Genomic DNA, 21,934 nt, shown 5'->3' with positions numbered 1-21,934 from the left:
CTTTTCGGGAACTTGCCACCTTGCACTCCAGCATCAGAATTCCTGGTTTCTATCTCTCCCAGCCTGTTCTTCCCACATCCTGAGGAGCCTAAGCATGTAGAGCACGCTCTGTTATTCCCAGAGATGAGTCTTCTCTCCCTTTTTCCGGCGGGTTGCACATGACCTTAAATTCAGCACCCAGGACAGTCTGTATGGGCAGCCCCTCTGCTCTGCTGCTTTTGCATAACTTCGGGGGGGGGGGGGAAGCACTGTGTGTGCCAAGTAAATGGTGAAGAAACGAGCAAATCAAAACTTCTATCTAGAACTTGTCACATTGCTTTTGACTGAAAAAATGCCCAGAAGAATAACTGTTACAAGGCAATAGACTGTTATAACTGAAGTGTTTCTCTTGAGTTCTAGGTTAAAAGATATGCCTACTGGCTCTTCATTTTAAAAAGGAATGTTTGTTTTCCTCTGTGTTTTACAGAAAGGTATTCATGAGTGGAACTTCAGTGCTGCTTCTATCAGGGGAGTAAGGTGAGTTTCTCTTTCATGTTTTGAAATGAAAAGAGTGATTGAATGAGTATTACGCTGAGCTAATGCTGTGGGCCTTGGTGGAATAAAAGGCACAAAATTGAATCAAGGTGTTGCAGGTACTTCCACAGATGCCCTGATAAAAGTGAAGCCTGAGGAGTCCTATTTTGGATTCAGAAATGACCAGTTGCAGAGTCTATTATGTAAAAATTAGTGAACAGCATGTTAAGTTAAAGCACTATTATTTTTCTTGATGGTAGTAGTCACTGACTTTATGCTAAGTAACATTGGAATTAAAATAACTGCTTACATTTTATGCCATCTTACTTGAGTTTTATGCCATGCCCAGGAACTGCGGTCACACGTTTGAGATTCTGACATATTGGAAAACTCATAAATGCAAAGAAGGCAGTTCTTGTCCCAAATGCTTGATGTTCAGAGTATATAAGCCCAGAAGTGACAAGTGGGTGCAGACAGGAAGAACATGAGGAACTGGCAAGATGGTGGTATTTTGTGGGTCTTGCAGTATTCTAGTTGCTTACCGGTTGTCAAGTTTTGGGTGTGGGATTTTTTTTTTTGTTTTGTTTTTGTACAGGTATGGCAGCAGAACAGAGTTTCAGAGGGGTCCCATGGGGAAGAGAGATTGTCCATACAGTGATGACAGATGTGGCAGAGTGGTAGATTGGCCACAAAGTGAAAACTTAGAGATTGTTTGAGGAAACAGAGAAGGAAGTCAATAGAAAAACATATAAAAACCTCCCGAAGACTCATGTGGAGCAGGTTAACAAGGATTAATAAGCAGTAGGTTCAGAAATGACACCTGCAAGTATAACTTGACTGGATTAGAAGAGAATGATGTTACGTGTTCAAGGCATGCTATCTTCTCTTCAGCACGCTTCCCTTTTTGGGAGGGGCCTGTCAGGTGCTGACAAAGGAGGAAACTTGGCCATCTTTTTGCTTGATTTCAGTGGAGAGTTTTCTACCTGCTATGAAGAAGCCTTCACTGGAGGTTGTTGGGTTTGGGGTTTTTTTGTATTTGTTTGTTTTAAATCAGGATTTTACGCCATATTGTGAGTAGAGAACGGCAGAATCGGAGCCAATGGGTCTGCTAACATGCCCAGGTCAAACATAATGTGTATACTGTTTGTACCTACCGATACTAAGCAAGTAGTCTTCTACCCCTGCTGTGAACTGTTGAGATCAATTCTTTGTCTTAGTCTCATTTGTTTTTCTAGGATTTATCTACACTTTGGCATCCTGTGACTTTCCACTTTGGTGTTTGCATTTAGTGTATTTGCTTAGCTTTTTTTTTTTTTTTTTTTAAATAGTCGTTGCTCTGTTCTAATAATAACTGTTCCATACACACAAAGCTGTTGCTATGTCTGCAGTACATTTTTTGCACAGATGGATGATTCTTTTTCCTTCCAAAAAGTAACTTAAAAAACTATCAATAGACATAGAGATTCATTCCTGTGGGATTCAGTTTATTTTAAGCAGAATTTGCAATGATACACTTAGTTCAGTCTGGTTGGGTTTTGGTTACAGTATGTTTTTGAGTACTTGCAAAAAAAAATACACACACACACACACACACACACACACACCCCATATATAATTTTTGCCCTGTTTAAAATTTTTTTTTTTTTGGCATTGTTAAGCCATTGTGTGGTCAGTGGTGTTTTGTATATACCCTCCTGCATTTGTTATTTAAATTTTCAATTGTCAGTTAATTTGTCAATTAAAATTCCAGTCTGTGTTCATCTAGACAGATGTCAAAAAAACCCTGGAAAGCTTTAAAAAGAATCAATAGAGCCAGGAGTCGCTGTGAATTCTTAGAAAGCTCAGTGGCTGCTTCTATGAGGAACTGCAGGGGGAAAATCTTTATCTTATGCAATTTCAAAACTGAATAAGCCTGTTTTTCTAATGTATGCAAGTTTCTGATCATTCCCTTTCCAATATCTTTCAGTTTTTAACTAGTTTTATGAAGCCAGATAGTCTTTAGGGTGGGACAGCCTTCAGAACCAGACCTGCTTCTAATCTATTTTTGTATCCGGACTATTTTTGGCTCTTTTGAAGCTCCTAGACTTAAAGCTGTTTAGGAAGGGGGAGTTTCTAGCTTAATGAGGCTTCTCAGCCTTTCTAGGCTAGTAAGAGCCAGCTGTAGAGATACAGTCTTAACATACAAGGCAGGTCTTTGTACATGATTTGGAGACTTTTTCAACAAAGGCCTCCATAAATATTTACTGCGTTACGTAGGGAATTTCTTGTCAGCGGGGCTGAAGAGACATCTAACTTTGGAATGACTAATGTTTTTGGTAAATACTTCAAGGAAATGATTGAGGGGACACTTGGTCGGTGTGTTCCTCTTGAGCCAGTGTAATCAGCATCTTATTTCATGAGTAATAGAGTTCAGCTCTCAAGAATTGCAAAGGGACCTGAAAAATAATAAGCAGCTCTGAACACAGTGCTGAATCACACTCTATATGCAGGAAGCCATGATAACCAAATTTGATTTAGCAAACTCATTGATTAGCGGTTTGTGCTGTAACATAAATAACTCTGCTTTTGTCATATGTCCTCTCAAACACAAATATATATTATTGAATTAAGCCAAAAAGTACTGTTAGTCTTAAAAACTTCATCAAAGCTTTTGGAACATGGCTGCTACCCAAGGTGCTTTGTATCTTTCTCAGGTTATTTGAAAAACTCCCTAGTGTTCTGCAGAGCTGACACCATATGAGCAGGAGGATACGATCTTTATTTTTCCAATTTAGAGAGAAAAAAAAAAAAAAGAAGTGGCAAACTGAAGTTGCTAGACTGGAAGTGGAATACTCCTGGTATCCAGAAGGAGCCTTGGATTATGAAATAACTGCTACTTGTGGTGTTTCCATGGGAAAGTGCTTCACAGATCATGCTGATAAATGTAGTGTTAGAAACATAGCAATAAAGTTGGATTCAGATCTGCATTCAGTTTTCTTCATAGTGTAAGGATTAACAACAGGGATGTTCATGTTCCATCTCAAGTTCTCTTCTCATCTTCTCTGACATTCGTGGAACTTGGAACCCTGTCACACTACTTAATTCTAACTATAACTGTGAAAGCTCTCCCCACTTTTAGAAAATCAACAAATTCCTTGAAGTTAATTCTCTGTGGTTGATGCCAATGCTTACCTGCTTTATCTGCTACTTCATCTAGAATTATTGGTAAACAATACTTACAGCATTTGCAGTGTTTGTCACTGACAAGCAGGAGTTCTGGGTGCACACAAGAGCTGGGCTCAGGGCCACACAGCATTATCCTTTCCTGCTTGGCTTTTCAGTTTTGCAAATTCAGCTCCACTTCTGCTGTCGTAGAAGCCAGTGGGTAGTACATATGCTCGGTAACTCTCAAAATGAGGCATTTCCTGAGCAAATTACCCAGCTTCTTTTTATAACTGGGTATTTTTTAGTCTTTTTTTTTTTCACTTTAATGACTTTTTTCAGGGAGGAAAACAACATATAAGCAAATGTAAACACTCCCTTAAAGACTTTAAATATTTATGGATTTGCCTGACCTCTGCGTATACCCCACATTCTTACCCTTTTATTCACTACTGTCTCAGTAACTGATTTTCTGTGCCTGTCAGGTTAGTAAAATATTTAAAATCACATGGAACTTTAAAAGACTGAGTAATTCTGTTAATATCAGCAGGACTCTGGAAAGTTCACGTATATGTTTGTAAACCCTAGTGGATTAAAAGTTAATTTGTAAACTGGGGGCAGTGACTGTCTTCCCAGATATGTACCTCATTTAGCACGTATTGGTTTTTCCTGACATAAAAATAAATGAGTCACAAAACCCAAAGACATATGTTCTTATTAATGAAGCTCACTCTTTTTGTAAGTAGCTTTATGAAATGCGTATTTAAAATGTGTGTTATATAAAGACCCCAACTTATCCAAAGAGCCATTTGCTTATCAAAAGTTACCACAAGGGATCTACAGTTCAGAAGTCATAAAAAGAGACAATGATCAGATAACTATAGACACTTATTAAAGGATGAAAATTACAAATATTTCCTGAAACCTAAAGAAATACTTCTGCATTAATCAACTCTGTGTGCTCATAAAGCCTTTGGCACAACATAGAATAGTGTCATACTTTACTGTTCTCTTAATGGATTAAAAACATGATGGATATCTTGATCCAGCTAAAGTCAGTTGATTTCATTAGAACCATAGATTTCATCCAGTATCTTAAGAATGTTAATAAGGAGACTTAATTTGTCATTTTCTCAAATATTTTATTATTCCTTTACAATACCTCTAGCCATCTTTTTTTTTTCTGTTCTAATACATTAACAATCAATTCTACTGAATCAGCTTGACACATGATGCTGAATATGTGACAAACTTGCAGAAAGAGCTTATTCAAATAGGGTTTGATATTTTCTTTGAGGAGCCCAGTAATGACAGTGTTGAGTGGAATTTAAGGACCTTACTCTAAGCAGGACCTTGCTCCTACTCTCTCTTAGGCAATGTGTGAACTAGGGGCAAGCAGAATGTGAGCTTTGGAGGATACAAGAATATAAGTTTACAGTAAAGTAATGCATCATGGCTTCTTAGGTTTAAGATGGTGCTTTCTCACGGTAAATGGGATTATTTGTATGGTTTGACGTAGCTGGTAGAAGCCCAAATGCATCTTCCCAATAACACGTTCTACTTGGCTGTTCTTTCAGCATTTCGAAGTTTGAAGAACGGTGCTGTTTCCTCTATGTGCTGCACAACTCTGATGACTTTCAAATCTATTTCTGCACAGAACTTCACTGCAGGAGGTGTGTCCCAGTTATTGCTTCATATAAATGGCCTGTGATAGGGTAGATTGTGTCTGCATGCACAACAGGGACTGACTGTTTCAAAACTGTGGCAAGAGGTGGTCTGAACATCCTCGATTCTCATCATCTTCCACCTGAAAGCCCAGTACTGCCCTAGAGGTTCATGAGATCTGAAGGGTCACAGCCCAAGTACAGACAAATATTAGAAACAAATATACCTACAAATTTAACTTTTTTTTTTTTTTTAAAAACAATCCAAATGCCTCCTAAAATTATGCATGGATTTTCTGAACTGGGAACATTTTGGATAACAATAAGCTAAAGTTTTATTTCTGATGACAGAGAAGCACACTTGATTTCTTTACATACCTATAGTCATGTTTACATAGGTAAAATTGTACCAGTATCCCTAGTAAGCAATGTGAGATTTAAGAGATGTGTGTTCGTCCATTCTTTCAAAGGGGGACAAGTTATATGAAATATATATATWTTTTTTTTCAATGTGGGTTTGTAAAATAGACTCCTTTACACTGAAAATACCCCTGAAACTAGCTTTCCTGCACCACAAAGTCTTCTCCAAATACATCCAAGACTTCTAGGAACTTTTCATGATGTTTCAGTCCTTTTATTGGACATAAAGAAACAATGGTATGGGATGATAATTTCRCCTGGTACATAGCTTTTTGAAGTGTGAATTCCATTGATAATTTCATTCATCATGGACGTTTATATGCACTTTTTATATGTTACAAAAATAAGTAGGAAAACCGCAAATTTTGGCTGTGAAGTCTCCATGTAAACAGAAAGTATTACTATTTTGCCCACAAACAAGTTGCTGTTGCACTGAGTTCATACTTATTGTATCTAAACCTTTTTTTGGTTCATTCTTTTGAGTCATTTAGAGAATTATTCTTGATGTCCCCATACTAAGTCTCAAGTGTGTATTTGTTTGCTTTAACAGGTTTTTTGACATGGTGAACAGTATAACTGAAGAAATAGGGAAGAATACAGAGGATGGGGAATGTGATGGAGACTCTCTGGAGGTATTGTTTACTTTTTTTAAGCATAATAAGAATTTGGGGCTTTTAATATAGAGTATTACTTGAGGGAGGAAATTACTGATCCCTTCACTGGAAGAAATTAGACAAAAGTTACTGTTTTTTAAAATTTAATCCTCTATTGTTTATAAATTAATCATTCTTTGTAATTCTCCTCATATAGTATTTATAACCAGCATAGCCAAGTCTCTCGTATTTCAGTTAGCATGCTAGCTGAAGAAGGTACTTAACTTTGGAATTCTCCACAGTTGTGCTTGTTACAGAATGACACTTGTTACAGTTTCTTGACAGTCATTGGAGTCAGGCGGTGTTAGCAGCTGTTTAAATTTTAAAGACTTTTTGTTGTCTGTTTCATGCATCACTGGAATCCTGTACACTTACATTACTGACAGGTTGTCTGCACAGCAAAAAAGGGTATAATTGTAGCATGGGAAGGCTTGTCTGTGCTAGTGATGATCCGTGGGCAAGCACAGCAATGAACAGCAAACACAAAGCATACGATGGATGTCTGTGCTTCTGGGAGTTTGTATCTTTAGCCCATTAACCCGCACTGAAGCCTAGGCTGCCCTGCTTCTGCCGCTGTTTCCCTTGCTAGCTAAATTATAGTTTGCATGGGTATGCCTTTACACATTACCTTCTCACCTTCATTTTTCTATCTGAACATTCACTTAGTTAAAAAGTGAACACAAGGCCAGCGGGTGCAATGCAGTACTCAGTCTGTTTAGGCTTGCTTTTAGGTGGCAGGGAACAAGATAAAATATTGGAGCCCATATTCCATCACATGAAAATCTGGTGCCCCAAAGCTCTGGCGACATCCAGAGCTAACTGAAAGAGTCAGTATTGAATACCGAATCCAGCGCTGTGTCTCAGTTTTGATGCTGGCATCTTATAATACATCTGAAATTGGAAATGGGACAAACAGAAACCACTAGAGTGACTTGTGGGCTAAGAAAAAATGCTCTGTAATGAGAACTTGAGGGTGCCTAATTTGTTTATTTTAGAAAAAAGAAAAGCAGTGGGTGACTTGATTACAGTGGATAAGTATCTTTACAGGGAAAATTACTACGTGCTAATGGGCTCCTTAATCTAGTGAAGAAAAACAATGATAAGAAAGTGAGGCCGAAGAAATTTGAATTAGAAATAAGAGGTATGATTTACCATGCGAGTAATTAACTATTGAAACTAGTAAAGGAAGTACTAGATTCTCTGCATCTTTTATTAAAAAGATATCAGCCTTTACTTGGAGCAAAAGGGGAGGGGGGAAAAAGCTTTATTCAAGCATGAGCTACTGGGCTCAACATTGGAGTGAGCGAGTGAAATTACTTGTGTGTGTTAAACAAGAGGACAGATGAGATAATCCAATGTTTTTGGAAGATGTGGTCAGGTCAGGAGAGCATCTGGAACAAATAAGCGTATGCTGCCTTGCTTTCTATGTCAGAGTGGAAGCTGAAGTTCTGTTTGAGGCATAGTGCCCTCTGTTGTCTTCTGCTGTTTTTACAGCATTTGCCAGCAGAATTGCATACACTGTTGACTAAGACATGTAAGTGTAACTACACAGAACAGATAAAGGATAGCTTAGCATTATGCACTTATCTGAAATGGTCACCTCAGAATCTCTGTACAGCATCTGAAATGTCCTTTTGTAGTGCCTTCCTCTCGCTCTCCATGGTCTGCAGAGAGCAACTAGTCTCCTAGAAGCCTTAATTGCGTGCCTACTGTCAGATGGAATAAATCTGTTTCATTCCTTTCATTTTGTGGTTTGCTTTGCAGTATGATTATGAATATGATGAAAATGGCGAGCGAGTCATTCTGGGGAAAGGAACTTACGGCATTGTATATGCAGGACGAGATTTGAGCAATCAAGTCAGAATTGCTATTAAAGAAATCCCAGAGAGAGATAGCAGGTATAGTAAATGCAGCTGATTCCAAATTTTGTGTGTTACATACTTTGATTGTTAAGTAACGTGACTAACGAGTTTGCTGTTTAGGGAGTACCTGACCTACAAAGCTGCCAATAAATTACCTGTCTGTGGTATTAAATGGTCTCCTCTCTCTTTGTATCTAGACAGATGCAAGTTGTGGAAAAATACCAAACCCAATGAATCATGATCACAACTGAGAATTCAGACATTTTCAGGTTTTGGTACTGCTGGTTTATAATGCATCTTCTTTCCAAAACAAATGTTGCTGAAATACAGAATCTCATTTGAATACCTTATGATAAGCCCTATGTTCCTATGCATGCACAGGCATGTTGTTATCAGAGAACTATTCAAATTCATGATCTATAGAGTTATTTAAAATTCTGAGCCTGAACTGTTGATAGAGACATTTTCCTATTCTGTTTATGCACAATTTGTTATGAAGCCCCTTAACACTAGAATAAAACATGTGGAATGGTCTTTTCATCCGCACTTTTTTTAATGCAGAGTCATTTTATAGGTTTATTGATCTCCTCCATTTATAAAGGTTACTATGTAAAGACCAGACAGTTGATGTCCTTAGTAACTATATATGTTGAGGTTTGCAGTGAATTTGTATTATGAATACAAAGGTTTCCACAAATATTGTAGTAAAAGTGGTAGCAAATCTGAACATCAGACCCACTGTATTAGTTGTAAAGTTATTCCTAAATTCTACAATAACCCTTTCATTTTTGTGGTCAAGTTGATGTAAGAGTTGTTTCTTAACAGATAACTTGTGTGTCTGAATCTTTAAAGTGACTCTCTCGCACATTGTAAAATATTACTAAAGACTATAATTTAGGCTGCTTTTTCAGCTAGCAAAAAGCTAGCAAAAGTAGGAAATAAAATCATTATCATGGGTGATAACAGAAAAATAAATCCCTCCTTTTTCAATGACTAAAGAAATAAATTTTATGAAGGAAGCTCTTTTGATATAGACAGAATTTCCCTAGGTAGCAGGAGGAATCAAATACTAAGTGAATGTAGGCAGAATATCAGGCATGCCAAAAGGTGAATTTTTGCCCATTATTTAAGTGAGGAATGGAATCTATATTTCCAAATACCTTGTTTTCTTTTGCCTGTTTGGCTTTTTGGTTTAGTAATCTGATCTAATGGATAGCTTCTCCATCAACAGGACATCCCATATTTTAGCATACTACACTTTCTCTGTAGGAGGAAATAACTGCACCTTGTTTTCACAGTGCTCAATCTACAGCTAATATCAGGAAGGAAACTGTTTTTATCTTCTCTGCATAGCAATTGCCTTAAAGAAGGTGTTAGTGTTCAAAAGAGCAGTTTTGAGAGGATATTCTTGCCCGCCACAATGGCTGTTATTCTCCTCATTTTCATCTAGAATGTTTGGATCTGTGGGTAAAACGACCACTTGTGGAAAAGGAGTATTATTTTCCACAACCTATCCAGCATCACATATTGATATTGTAATTGTATTGGATCCTACATGTTGACAGGAGACAGTGTAAAAACTTCTATAAAGTTTTTTTTGTGGGCTGTAAGGGCACACTTTTCATTAAGCAGATACTTTCTTATATTTGTTTTCTGTAACAGTCATATTCTGAAGAGATATTCAGATGCCCCCACTTTTTCTTTTTTTGGCCACGTTTTTAAGAGTTCAGCCTCCACTTGCAGCTTGATGCTGTAGTTAAGGTGAACTGATAACTACCTGGCCCAAAAGGAGAGGAGCTCATGTGCACTTTTCCCCGACAACTTCTGGCCAAGTGCTTAGATTGCATTCCTGGCAGTAGCACTCTTCTGGCTCCAGGGAGAGCTGGTTCCTGGAGCTGAATTAGCAGAAAGCTAAGTCTACCTCCTGCACACCCATTTCCCCCCCCCCCCCCCCCCCCGCCAAAATCTGCCAGTTCTTCAGGAAAGCAAAACATCACCAGTGTTGGGGCAAGGGATATGCTGAGAGCAGCCTGATGAAGGTAAAGATGGCAGTAAAACTATTTCTTTTGGTGGCAAGCAGCTGCAAGGTCAAGTTAGCTGTTATGGTTAGTATTTCCTCAGGATGAGCACCTTAGTATGTCCTCCTGGCGCTCTGCAGCTTCTTCTTGCATCTAGACTGACAGAAGAGATCTGCGTCCAACATCTACTTCAGCAGCCTGAAAGTCTGGCCGCAGATTTTAGTGCTTTAGTGGAAATGGCCACCAGACTCAACAGATTGTCTAAATTTTGCCAGATAAAATATTAAATCTGGCAACTGAAGTGATGGGGTGTGTGTGAYTCACTCCTGGTTGGAAGGGGAGAGCGTTAGAGCTGGCCCTGGGAGCACATCAGCTTCTAAGGTACAGAGTCCTGGTGGTGTTCCACACTGGAAGGATTTGGATTTCAGAAATCTTCCTGGCAAAAACACTGCTGAAACATGTCTCTGAAAAATATTTCACCTTTGGCCAAGTTACGTTTGATGAAATTGTTCTGAGTTCTTTAGAACACCTCCCCATGAAAAGATTCCTGTTTTCTCACTCTGATAGCTATCCACTCTTGCTTTCAGACAAGCCCCCTACTTTAACTAATTGAAGCTTAGACGGTAATTTGTTTTAATTATTGAGCTGATTATTGTTATATGCTGACTTTCTGGTTTACTGGTTTACTTTGGCCCTAGTCTGGATCCAACTATTTGCCCAAATGTTTATTCTCTTCAAGTTGGGCTGGAGAGTAGTTCCTTTTCCACAAGTTTTGTTTTGCTGCCTCTACTTGTTATATATATATATATATATATATATATATATATACACACACACACACACACACACACACACATATACACACACACACACACACACACACTGTGTGTGTATACAGTATTATATATATTGCTGGATATAATGTTATTTATATATAATTATGTGTATATATTTTTTTGTACATGGAGGTCATTATCACTGTTGTTAAATATATCTAATACATAGTATTGTATTACTGTACACAATACTTCAGTATTTGAGGTCCCATGTGTTTCATAGGACCTCAAATAGAACTTCAACTACTATAGTAGGCCCAAGACTTTTCTTTTGAAGCTCAACATTGCATAAAATGTTTCCTTTCTTTGCAGGTACTCCCAACCTCTACATGAAGAAATAGCTTTGCATAAGCATCTCAAACATAAAAATATTGTCCAGTATTTAGGTTCTCTTAGTGAGAATGGCTTCATTAAAATATTCATGGAACAGGTGCCAGGTGGTAAGTTGTGGGGGGGGGCACTGGTTTGGTGGATTTGGGTTTTCTTTTTACATTTTAAAAATAGAAAACCTACAGCACTGCAAACAGATGCACATCATGCAAATGTAATTTTATTTAACATCTCTTCCTTAAATTAATGGGAAAAACTGGAAAGGTCAAGTACTCAAGTCCCCTTGATCATGAGATAAGATATGCTACAGATATAGCTCTGATCATTGCTGCAAGTGAGCTCCTTTTACCTGCAAACCAGAGACGATCTGTGGTCATCCTGCTGCAAAGGCTGCTAGTCTCAGATGGCTAAATCCTCCTAACGTACATATCCCAGGAGATTGTGACTGATGGTTGTTCCTTCTATTTCAGACCGAAGAACTTGTAGCAGCCAGACATAATAAAAATTCCATTCCTAGCTTTTCCAGAAATTGTGAATTTGGTGTATGTACGCAGACTCTCATGTGCATGCTTAGCCTTCACACTTTCTCAGTGTTCCTCTGAGGCAGCTTATATCCAGGCATAGGAGAGAGATGAGCGCATTGATTAAACTAGTTCTGATCTGCCTGTTTTGCAAAAGCATATGCTCCTTGGCTGCAGCTGAGGCCAGTGGAAATATTTAGACTCTCTTTTTAATTACTTGGGCAGAGGATGATGCTAATAAGCATTATCCATGAGAGGCCCTTGGTTATAGAAGAGGCACCTACCCTTGGTTTGAGATTGCTGTTCATTGTTGTTGTTGTTGTTTTTTTCCTTTGGGGGAGAAGGCAGAATTTAATTAGGTTTTACTCTCACTTTTCTCCTTTCCAAAATTATAGGCAGCCTTTCTGCTCTTCTACGATCAAAATGGGGACCATTAAAAAATAATGAGCAGACAATTGGCTTTTACACCAAGCAGATTCTTGAAGGATTAAAATACCTCCATGATAATCAGATAGTGCATCGAGACATAAAGGTGAGAAGCTGTCATGAAAATCATGAATAAAAGCAGCAATGTTCTGATCTTATGCTTTGCTTGTGAAAGAAAGGAAGAATGGTTCTCCGTACTTTGATACTATTATAGATCACATTACTGCAGTTTTATTGTTGGAATGACTTGCAGAGATTTAGCCCAACAGTTATGTAACTACATAACCGTTTGTTCTGTATTTAAAAAATGTATTTACAAAAGTTATTCATTGTCACATACACTCTCTGCTACTCTAAAGTGTGAGTTAGGTCAATGAACCAGTGTTAATTTTTGTCTGCATCAACAAAATTTTTTTTTATTAGAAGAATTAACTTATATTAACATTATCATTTAAAATGTGATAAAGTTGATTATAATTTTTTTTCTATTTCTGTTTTCAATTACATGATCAAACTTTCTTGAAAGCACATCAGGAGTGAAGAAGATTTTGGAAGGGATATAGGGAGGTGCTTTTGCAATGAGATTCTAGATACAAATAATCTGGGTTTTTTTTTAATGTTTTTCCCCATCTTAGTATTCTTTGTAAAGTTCCTGTAGATGGGGAAGTTCTCTTTGAAATGAAATTTCTTATAATGGGATTACAGAAGGCAGGAACACTCTTGATTCCTCTTTCATCTCCACTGTTAAAAGCCTTAGAGAGTAATTGCTACATATTAAAGAGTGCATTCTAGAACTGTGTGTTGCAAGAAATCTTAAGTGAATAGTCAGCAGAGAAAAATAATTGGTCTGAATGTTCTGTTCTTCAGGGTGATAACGTGCTTATCAACACTTACAGTGGAGTGTTAAAGATCTCAGACTTTGGAACTTCGAAGAGACTTGCAGGAATCAACCCATGTACTGAAACTTTCACTGGTATGTTCACAGAGGAGACTGTCTTCCCTCAATCCAGCTGTGAGGGAATATTCCTCAGTTACTTAGCTTTCATTGACTTCAAGTCAGTATATAAGGTTGCTGCAGGAATAAGCTAATTCTATATACCTAATCCTAAACTACAGACTACTTGTATGCACTGTTCAAAGAGAATACTGTTTTGGGAGTTCCACTTGAGAAATGAAAGCCCTCTACAACAGAAGAGCACTGTCTTTCTTATGTCATGTTTGAGTCTGTCTCTTCCGTGCACATGGCTTTTTCATCCTGCTGACAAGGCTAACATTTTTTTCTTCCATGACTGACTTCGGCATCCTGGCTTCAACTCCAGAACTGCCATCTACAGAGTCTATCCTTAATTTGATCCTCATTCTTCTTGATAATTTGATTTGGACTTTAAATCACCCAGAGGCACCACATTAAATAATTATGCAAGATGAGAAGTGACTGTTATTTTAGTTCCAGCCTCTGTTAAATTCCTGCTCTCTAAATGCAACAAAATGCAGAATGCTGTATCAGGATGATTCCTGTACTTCAGAAGAAATGTTCATATCACCTGGTCCTTCAGACTTCTTTCATTTACTTTCTTTTCCTCTTCAGATGCAATTCATAATAGTCCTCCTCATTTTAATCTTGATCTTGTAATGCAGTAAATGAAAATTGCAACCGATCTAAAGCTCATTGAAACCTCTAATAGTTGTAATTGACTTTGCAGGGGACAGGACCAGATCAGTAGATGATATCAGATGCTTTTAGCACCAACCAACTTTTAGCACCAATATTATGATTAGTAATTTTGAACAGCATTTTGAGTTTTATGTCAAATATTTATGAATATTTTTGAATTTGAATTTTGAAAAATAGAGTATTTTTTTAAATCTCCTGCTATTATTCATTCCCCGCTGATTTTGTTCCTCTTGTCCTATTTGCATCATTCATATGTCTAAGTAAAAAGATGAATATTTTTTAAACAGGTACCCTTCAGTATATGGCACCGGAAATCATAGACAAAGGCCCACGTGGCTATGGGAAAGCTGCAGACATCTGGTCTTTGGGATGCACAATTATTGAAATGGCTACAGGGAAACCCCCATTTTATGAACTGGGAGAACCACAAGCAGCTATGTTTAAGGTCAGACATCTTCCTTGTACAGCTCAGACCAGTATTTGTAAACACAGGAAATCTTATGACTGTTTTGGAAAAGCTAGAATTAGAGATTGCAGAAAACGAAGATAAAGGAAATGCCTGGTTAATGAGGATGTTAAGAAGAATGAGCTGATTCAACTGAGTGGGAGTGCTGTATAGTTTTAAAGAGAGTAATTGAGCAATAAAACAGCTATTCACCAGCCTGGGTGTTTAAAAAAAAAAAAAAAAAAAAACTTAGCTGAGAAAAGCAGTTTTCTGCTTTGTGAAAGACTCTTCTTGGAAGTGGATTTTTATGTAGTTGAATAATTATACAGTTTGTAATAATTTTGTTCTTTGGATTAATTAAGTTTTAATAAAGTAGTTACTGAAAGATGTCAAAACATGGTAACAAAGTATCACCTTTAGTATCTAAAGACTTTTTTGATACTGTTTAATATTTGAGAAAAGAACAGTGCAGGCCATTGTTTTTTCCTTCATTTGTCTCAGGTGGGAATGTTTAAAATACACCCAGAGATTCCTGAATCCATGTCTGCAGAAGCCAAGGCTTTCATACTGCGTTGCTTTGAACCAGATCCTGATAAACGAGCTTTTGCTCATGAGCTACTTATAGATGAATTCTTGAAGGTTTCGAGCAGAAAAAGAAAGTCCCCATCAAAGCTCTCAGGTATAGTGTTGCTGCACGCACTTTGGAATTCTTCTCTTGTTAATGAAATTGTTTCCTGAAACTGCCGATTTAGTCTTTAGGATGAAAATGGTAGATCCCCATTCCAGTTGAATGTTTGGTCATAAGCTTTTCCAGCAGCTTGCTGCAGAAGGGCTGCAGTAGCATAATTCTATTATCACAATGGCACTAAGTGATTCAAATAAATATTTCTAATACAGTTTCTGAAAGTCTTTCTCTAGTTTTGTGCAACATTTTTTTTAATGTGTATATGTTTTCCTTGAAAGAGTGCACAGTGTGCATTTTATATAAGGCTAGAATATGGTGTTAAGCCTCAGCTGAGTTTTCTACATGAGCAGAAGAATTTTTGCTCCATAGCAAATGTACATATGCTGCATTGTTTTTCTTTCACGTGCTAATCCCCTGCAACATTCTAAATTATGGAACATAACTAAGGAATTTTGAGAGTAGGAGTGACACATTTTTATGTGCATGCATATATACATACGAAAAATGCCTTCAGCAAATTTTTAGCACCTAAAAGAAGAAAAAAATACCAGATAAAGGATAAAATTAGATGAGAATTTTGACCTCTTTTTTTCTAAATTCATTTGACATTGCATTAAATTATATTCATTTAAAATGAGAGATTGTAGACAGGGAGAGTACAGGTAGTCAGTACGTAAAAGTGGGAAGAGAGTTGTCCTTTAGACTATACTTGTGTCTTCTCAGTTGATTTTAGAATGTTTAACTTCTTTTTGCTTTTTCTCTCACAGTTCTTTCAGCTAGCTCAAATGGTGAGTTTTAATGTATTTTTCTATCAAACATAACTGTGTAGACACTGCTGTTATCACTTATTCTATAATTTGCCACCAAAACATTGCACAGAGAAGTGGACACAATTATGAAAATAAGTGATCTTTCTCTGTTGGGAAGCTCTAATTCTTTGTGAGGTTTTAAAATACTATTTGTAATCAAACCAGACTATGGCAGGTGGGTAATACAGATTTGAATAGCTACATTGTTATAGGGCCATTTAGTGAAAATTTGAAGAGGTTACCAAAGGGCTGTTGTTTGTTATAGCAGTAGAGCCGAGGTTTATAGAGAAAGATAACATATTTTTTTATTAGACTAAATTCTGTATTTGAAAAAAGCAGAATGCATTTGGGATATCTCATCAGGCCTGAGTACAGAATACTCATCTCTTTCAGGAAATGAACAGGGGAGGGTAGGGAGAAAAAAAAAAAGTTATCTTCATGCTGAGTTGCTATCAAAGCATATTTTGAAATGTGCATGTATGAAATGTGTATCAATAGTTTCTTGCAGCACTAGTATGTGTGTTCTTGATTAAAAAAATCTGACTTAACATGCATGTTTATTATTAATCAAAGACTATGAACTATTTGAACTTGAACAAAGTAATCTGCGATAGAATATATATATTCTGAATTATTTTATCTTAATTTTTTACACTTCAGTAAATGGGGCTTAATGGAATCAAGCTCTTCTCTATTAAGTTAAAATCTAAATTCTTGCAAGGGTGGCTTACCTATGTAGAAATACTTTGTTATTTCTGAGAGTGTATGCTGATGATATGGAATGCATGTTCACTCCAGTGGTGAAGTTTGCCAAGTAAGCTTGCAAAAAGCCCAGTATTTCCGTATCTGATGAAGCTTTTCAATAAAATTGTGACTGAAAGTATTCTATTCCAGAAGAATAAGTTCTAGGGATTTGTTTGTTTGTTTTAATATCATTGTGTGTGTGTGTGTGTGTGTGTGTGTGTAATGACAAGAAAAAAGACTGGAGTCTTTTTCCTCTGAAAGAATAACCTTTTCACTTCAGAACTGTGATAGTGCTATTTATTTCTAATTGTCTGAATGTTCCTGTATGAATAGAGTATCTTCGGAGTATATCCTTACCTGTTCCTGTTCTGGTTGAAGATACAAGTAGCAGCAGTGAATATGGCTCTGTTTCACCTGATACAGAATTAAAAATTGATCCATTCTCTTTCAAAACAAGAGCTAAATCCTGTGGAGAAAAAGATGGGAAGGGAATCCGGTCTCTTTTTCTGAGGTAAAGAGCTACCTGGCATTTATGTTACACAGTAGATTAGGAATGTGTGCATCTGGATTGTTTTGGTAATGTTTCTTTTCACTATCTTTCATTAAGCATCCCAGATGAGAATTTTGAAGATCACAGTGCACCTCCTTCACCTGAAGAAAAAGATTCTGGGTTTTTCTTGCTGAAGAAAGATAGTGAAAGGAGGGCCACCCTTCATAGGATATTAACTGAGGACCAAGAAAAGGTGGTGAGAAACTTGATGGAAGCTTTGGCTCAGGTAAAGTAATTTCAGAAGGCAGCAAAAATTCTATAGATTTTGAAGACTTGTCTGCAATTGCTTTGAACCCTAAATATGCATAGTAAAGCAATCAAAAAAAAAAAAAAAAAAGCTTTGGTTGAACTTGAAAGCATATACCATGTAAGTCTTAGTGGTTTATTGTTTTATTGAGGCTCTTAAAAATAAGCACTAAAATTATATTTATGCTGTAGTACATATACCTCATGTTGTTTGTAAATACTATATCTATAACTGGATATTAGTGATGGATGAACAATGGAAAAACATGTCTTCATGATACTGTATTTTTGCCAGTGATTTTCAAACAGGACTAATTAAGGGTGTCAGAATGACTGATGTAGAATAGATCATCTCCAGGAGATGATTACATGCCCTTCTTGTGGCGTTCTGTGTTCTAGCTGGATGGAGAGAGGGTTAGGTTTTTTGGCCTGCTCTGGCCTTGAATTAGGTTATTGCATACAGAAGATGGGACTGACTGGTACATCAATGCCTTCCAGCCAACAACCATAAAAGCGGAAAGAGAGGATCAGGAAGCAGACCTTCCTCACAGTAGTTGGGAACACATATGGAGGAGAGGAAAGATAGACTAGCGGAGGGAGCTGCAGCAAACAAAAAAATAATTGCAGAATGATCTTTTGGCCCTTCTTTGTGGGGATGATTGTGATGTATCAGTTCAAGATGACTCTGAATGAATTAGGTCATCACTATACTGCTAAATGTTGCAACACAGAATTTGGACAACATGTTTTTTATTCATGTTTGTAATTTCTTAGTAGTTAGTTGACTCACTTCATTTTCAAGGCTGAGTATCACATGATGTTTGTATAAAATATGGTAAATCAGTTTCTAAAGATAGTACTGATTTGACAAACTGATGCAAACCAATATGATTCTCATGCGTGTACCACAGTTAACATAGCTGGATTTGCTTCAATGCCAATAAAAAAAGCTTCTAACTCTTGAAGGGGGGGGGGGAAACAAACAAAAAAACAGTTGTCCTGGTAACTATAGAAAGTTTTAAAATAGAAGGCAACAAGAGAGATGCCTGTGATCCTTGCTTTGCTAGAGTGCTGCTATAACAGATACGTCTGTTAGCATGTGTATGAAAGGAATAATCAAAATGACTGAGAGAGGCTGAAACTCAGTCACAAGATGTAGAGAGAGCTCTTGGTATTTCATACACCCCGAGGATGAAATACCTTTCATCCACCCAGGATGCACCCTGGACTGGCGACCAAAGGCTGAAAGACAGATTAACTGCCTCTCCTCAGTTGGGCCTGCAACAGCCCGAAATACGAGCAGAGGGACAGGGTTGTAGAATCAAAGTACATAACCATGGGGCTATTAGCCCTTGAATAGGATGCAGAGCTCTGACTCCCAAACACAGTTTGCTACCCCAAGAGAGGGACTATCTTCTGTTGTGGAAATCAATGTTATGTATCTTTAGTCTCTATAAATACTTAATTTCCTTCAGAATAAGCTTCTAATGTTGTATGTTGAACAGTCAGAATGGTTTTATCTTTCTGACTTCATTTTTAGATTTGGAATTGAAATTTGTATTCAGTTGGCATAACTTTACTTTAAAGAGTAAATACAGTCCTCTGACTGTTACCTAGCTACTTACTCTGGTAATTCTGATGAATGCTTTTGAGCTTTTTGCTATCTTTGTAGCTGACATAAAACCACAAAAGCTTCTAAAAATAGGTAGATGTATGAGCAGGGAGCTTAGTGGTAGAGCTCTGTGCTACTGTACTGTAACCGGTCCTCAGCTGCACTGTTGCCTTAACTGTAGCAGTAGACTTTCTGGAAATCTGTATTGCCAGCTGACATTTTTGGCTAAAGTCCCTGGGTACATTTCAAAAGATAGCTATCAAAACTATTTCCTTTCCTTTCTCTTCCTCTAACAGGGAGCTGAAGAGCCCAAGCTAAAATGCGAACATATCACAACGCTTGTTTCCAGCCTCAGAGAATTTGTACGGTCCACTGATCGCAAAATCATCGCAACCACTCTTTCAAAACTGAAACTGGAGTTAGACTTTGACAGCCATGGTATCAGTCAAGTGCAGCTGGTGCTGTTTGGTTTTCAAGATGCTGTAAGTTGTCATTTTCACAAAGAACTTTTTGTGTGGCGAAACCTCAAAAAGGAGCTGAGCTAGAAGCCAGAAGAAACAAATGGAACTTCATTAACTTCATTTCAGAGTTACCAAAACAAGTATATTTGAAGGCTGTGAGTTTCTAATAATAAAAAACAGCCCACAGTCATGATTAGGTTTGGTTGTTATGGGATCCTGTGGCAGGATGCAGACCCTGAACACAGCTGTTGAGTTTTCTCTGAATAAAGGTCTGGAAGGTTCACCATAGTCGTGCAAACATTATGCCATAGTACTAAAGTAGAAGAGCCTTAGAAAAATCTCATTTTGAAGTGATTTCTGGTAAATAAGACCAACATTGAGCTTCAGGATTATGCTACATAAATGCAAAACTCTTGAACTTGACTTCCCTTATAAACAAATACATTAAACCACTTCATGCCCCAAATTATAGTCTATCTACCTTATGATATTGCATTGAACTCCTCTTCTGGTGTTTTTGGCTAGCAGTAGAATTTTGCCAAACTAGGCATTTTCATTTCAGTTTACAATAAGCAGGATAAATAGGAATAAAAATAGGTTATATTCTTTTCACATGAGGTGCAAACTTGAAACAGTTATTTTTGTCAGTAATTAATGCAAAATTTACAATTTCCTACAGTGAGCAACCAAGCACACACATGAATAACCTTTAAATAGCTAGTTTACCAAAAACAAATGTTTTTTCTCCCTAAGGTTTGTATTTAAATGTTAGCCAACAAACAATCAGACTTGATGCTTAAAATGAATAATTGATATGGGAAAGTAGAACTGTGCTGAGCATCGCTGTGTCTGGACTGGCATCATATAGTAAAAATGAAATGATAATCCAAGTAGGCATTCAAGGTGGATGATTTGTGAGCACTTAAGCCTTGGGCACTGAGAGGTAAAAAGAGCTTTCAGGAAGGACTGCACAGCATTTATACTGTTTGTTGCACAGACTACACTGACAGAGAATTAGATGCTGTTTACCAGAAAAAAGCTCATGTGTAAGATGAATCTGTAAAGGAGAGGTTCCCCCAAATGAGAGGTTTCTCTTTGAGTCTTTGCTTTGAGTACACTTCCTTTTAACTGCTCTCCATTTAACCTGATATTACTACTGTTTTGACCTATGAAATGAAAACATACAAGGTCAAGAAAAAAACTGAAGGCAAGTGGATACAAATATCTGGGTTTCCTGAAAGGGATCCTGCTGGGCATCTTTTGTTTCATAGTAATGGCCTGAGTTCATGCTCTTTTTAGTAAATATTTTATCCTTCTTTTGTTAACTTCACCACTATAAGCTGCTGTATTTTTAACTGATAAATCTTTCATTACTATCTCCCTATTGTTTAAGATAATCCACAGAAAGTTCAAAGAAAAACTTCAGATGTGTCCAGTGTTAAATGTTTGACATGCACTAGATTTCTCTAGTAGATAGAACACTGAAATCCAGGTCTGTGTCAAGCTCTCGGGTATCACAGAGGCTGGGATATTGCTAAGAGCGAGGGAAAGTGGTTCCCTTGTTCTCAGGACTTAATAGTATAATCTCAGGTAATGAGGCTTAATATTCAGGATATTCTCATCAGAGCAACCAAAAAAAAAGTAAGTTGTTTTGTGTTGTAGTCTAAAAATCTAAATCACATTACTGTGGATTTGTGTGCTCTTGACAAAGTTACGTCATGCTGCTTCAGTAGTGCAGTGGGCTCCACTTGGCTAAGGCCATGTCAGTGTGTTGGTAGAAGTGAGGGAGAGGAGCTGAGCTGCCTCCCAGAGCTGGGGCAGCCAGGGGGCTTGGGGAGTTGCGGCTGCTGCCACCACCTCTCCCGCGTGGTGCCCAAGTGCCATCTCGTGGCCGCTGGCAGCACAGTCACGGAGATTGAGCTGGCTGCATAAATATTTTATCAAACAGTGTTGCTTTGGGGCAGTGATGATGATATTTATGATTAATAACACTCATTAATCTTTTACACATCTTCTGAAAGCATTAACTGTGTGAGTGCAGTTATTTCCTACAGAGTGGTTATGTGTGAGAGAATTAAACTAATCCTTTTTTTTTTCCAGAAGATATGAGTATCCTCTTGCCACGTTTTTTAGTAAGCTGTAGTTGCTGCCGATGATTTTATTTATTTATTTTTCTGTAAGGCTTTGAGTAGTTTTTCAAACTTTCTAAATGTATTTTATTCTTGCAGCTTTTTGAGTTCTACTCTTACAGATGCTGTTGCTTTTGGCTGCTGCCATACCTGGAAAACGGCATTAAGACTCTCTTGTGCAATTGCCATTTACC

The 21,934-nt window shown here is 37.5% G+C and overlaps 1 protein-coding gene across 1 annotated transcript in view; it reads left to right on the top strand.

Annotated features, from left to right (window-relative positions):
- The window catches only part of MAP3K5 (mitogen-activated protein kinase kinase kinase 5), a 101,300-nt gene that overhangs the window by 70,932 nt on the left and 8,434 nt on the right, over positions 1–21,934 (top strand). Inside the window, 13 exon segments of the mRNA XM_026089238.1 lie at positions 467–516; positions 5,232–5,327; positions 6,289–6,370; positions 8,156–8,289; positions 11,420–11,547; positions 12,354–12,490; positions 13,252–13,357; positions 14,347–14,504; positions 15,006–15,183; positions 15,957–15,977; positions 17,076–17,253; positions 17,350–17,518; positions 19,447–19,632. Coding sequence (XP_025945023.1) covers positions 467–516; positions 5,232–5,327; positions 6,289–6,370; positions 8,156–8,289; positions 11,420–11,547; positions 12,354–12,490; positions 13,252–13,357; positions 14,347–14,504; positions 15,006–15,183; positions 15,957–15,977; positions 17,076–17,253; positions 17,350–17,518; positions 19,447–19,632 — 1,623 coding nt within the window.

The sequence above is a fragment of the Apteryx rowi genome, unplaced genomic scaffold (genome assembly GCF_003343035.1).
Source record: "Apteryx rowi isolate R43461 unplaced genomic scaffold, aptRow1 scaffold_803, whole genome shotgun sequence".
In the NCBI taxonomy this organism is placed as follows: Eukaryota; Metazoa; Chordata; class Aves; order Apterygiformes; family Apterygidae; genus Apteryx; species Apteryx rowi.
This window is presented reverse-complemented; position numbering and strand designations above follow the sequence as displayed.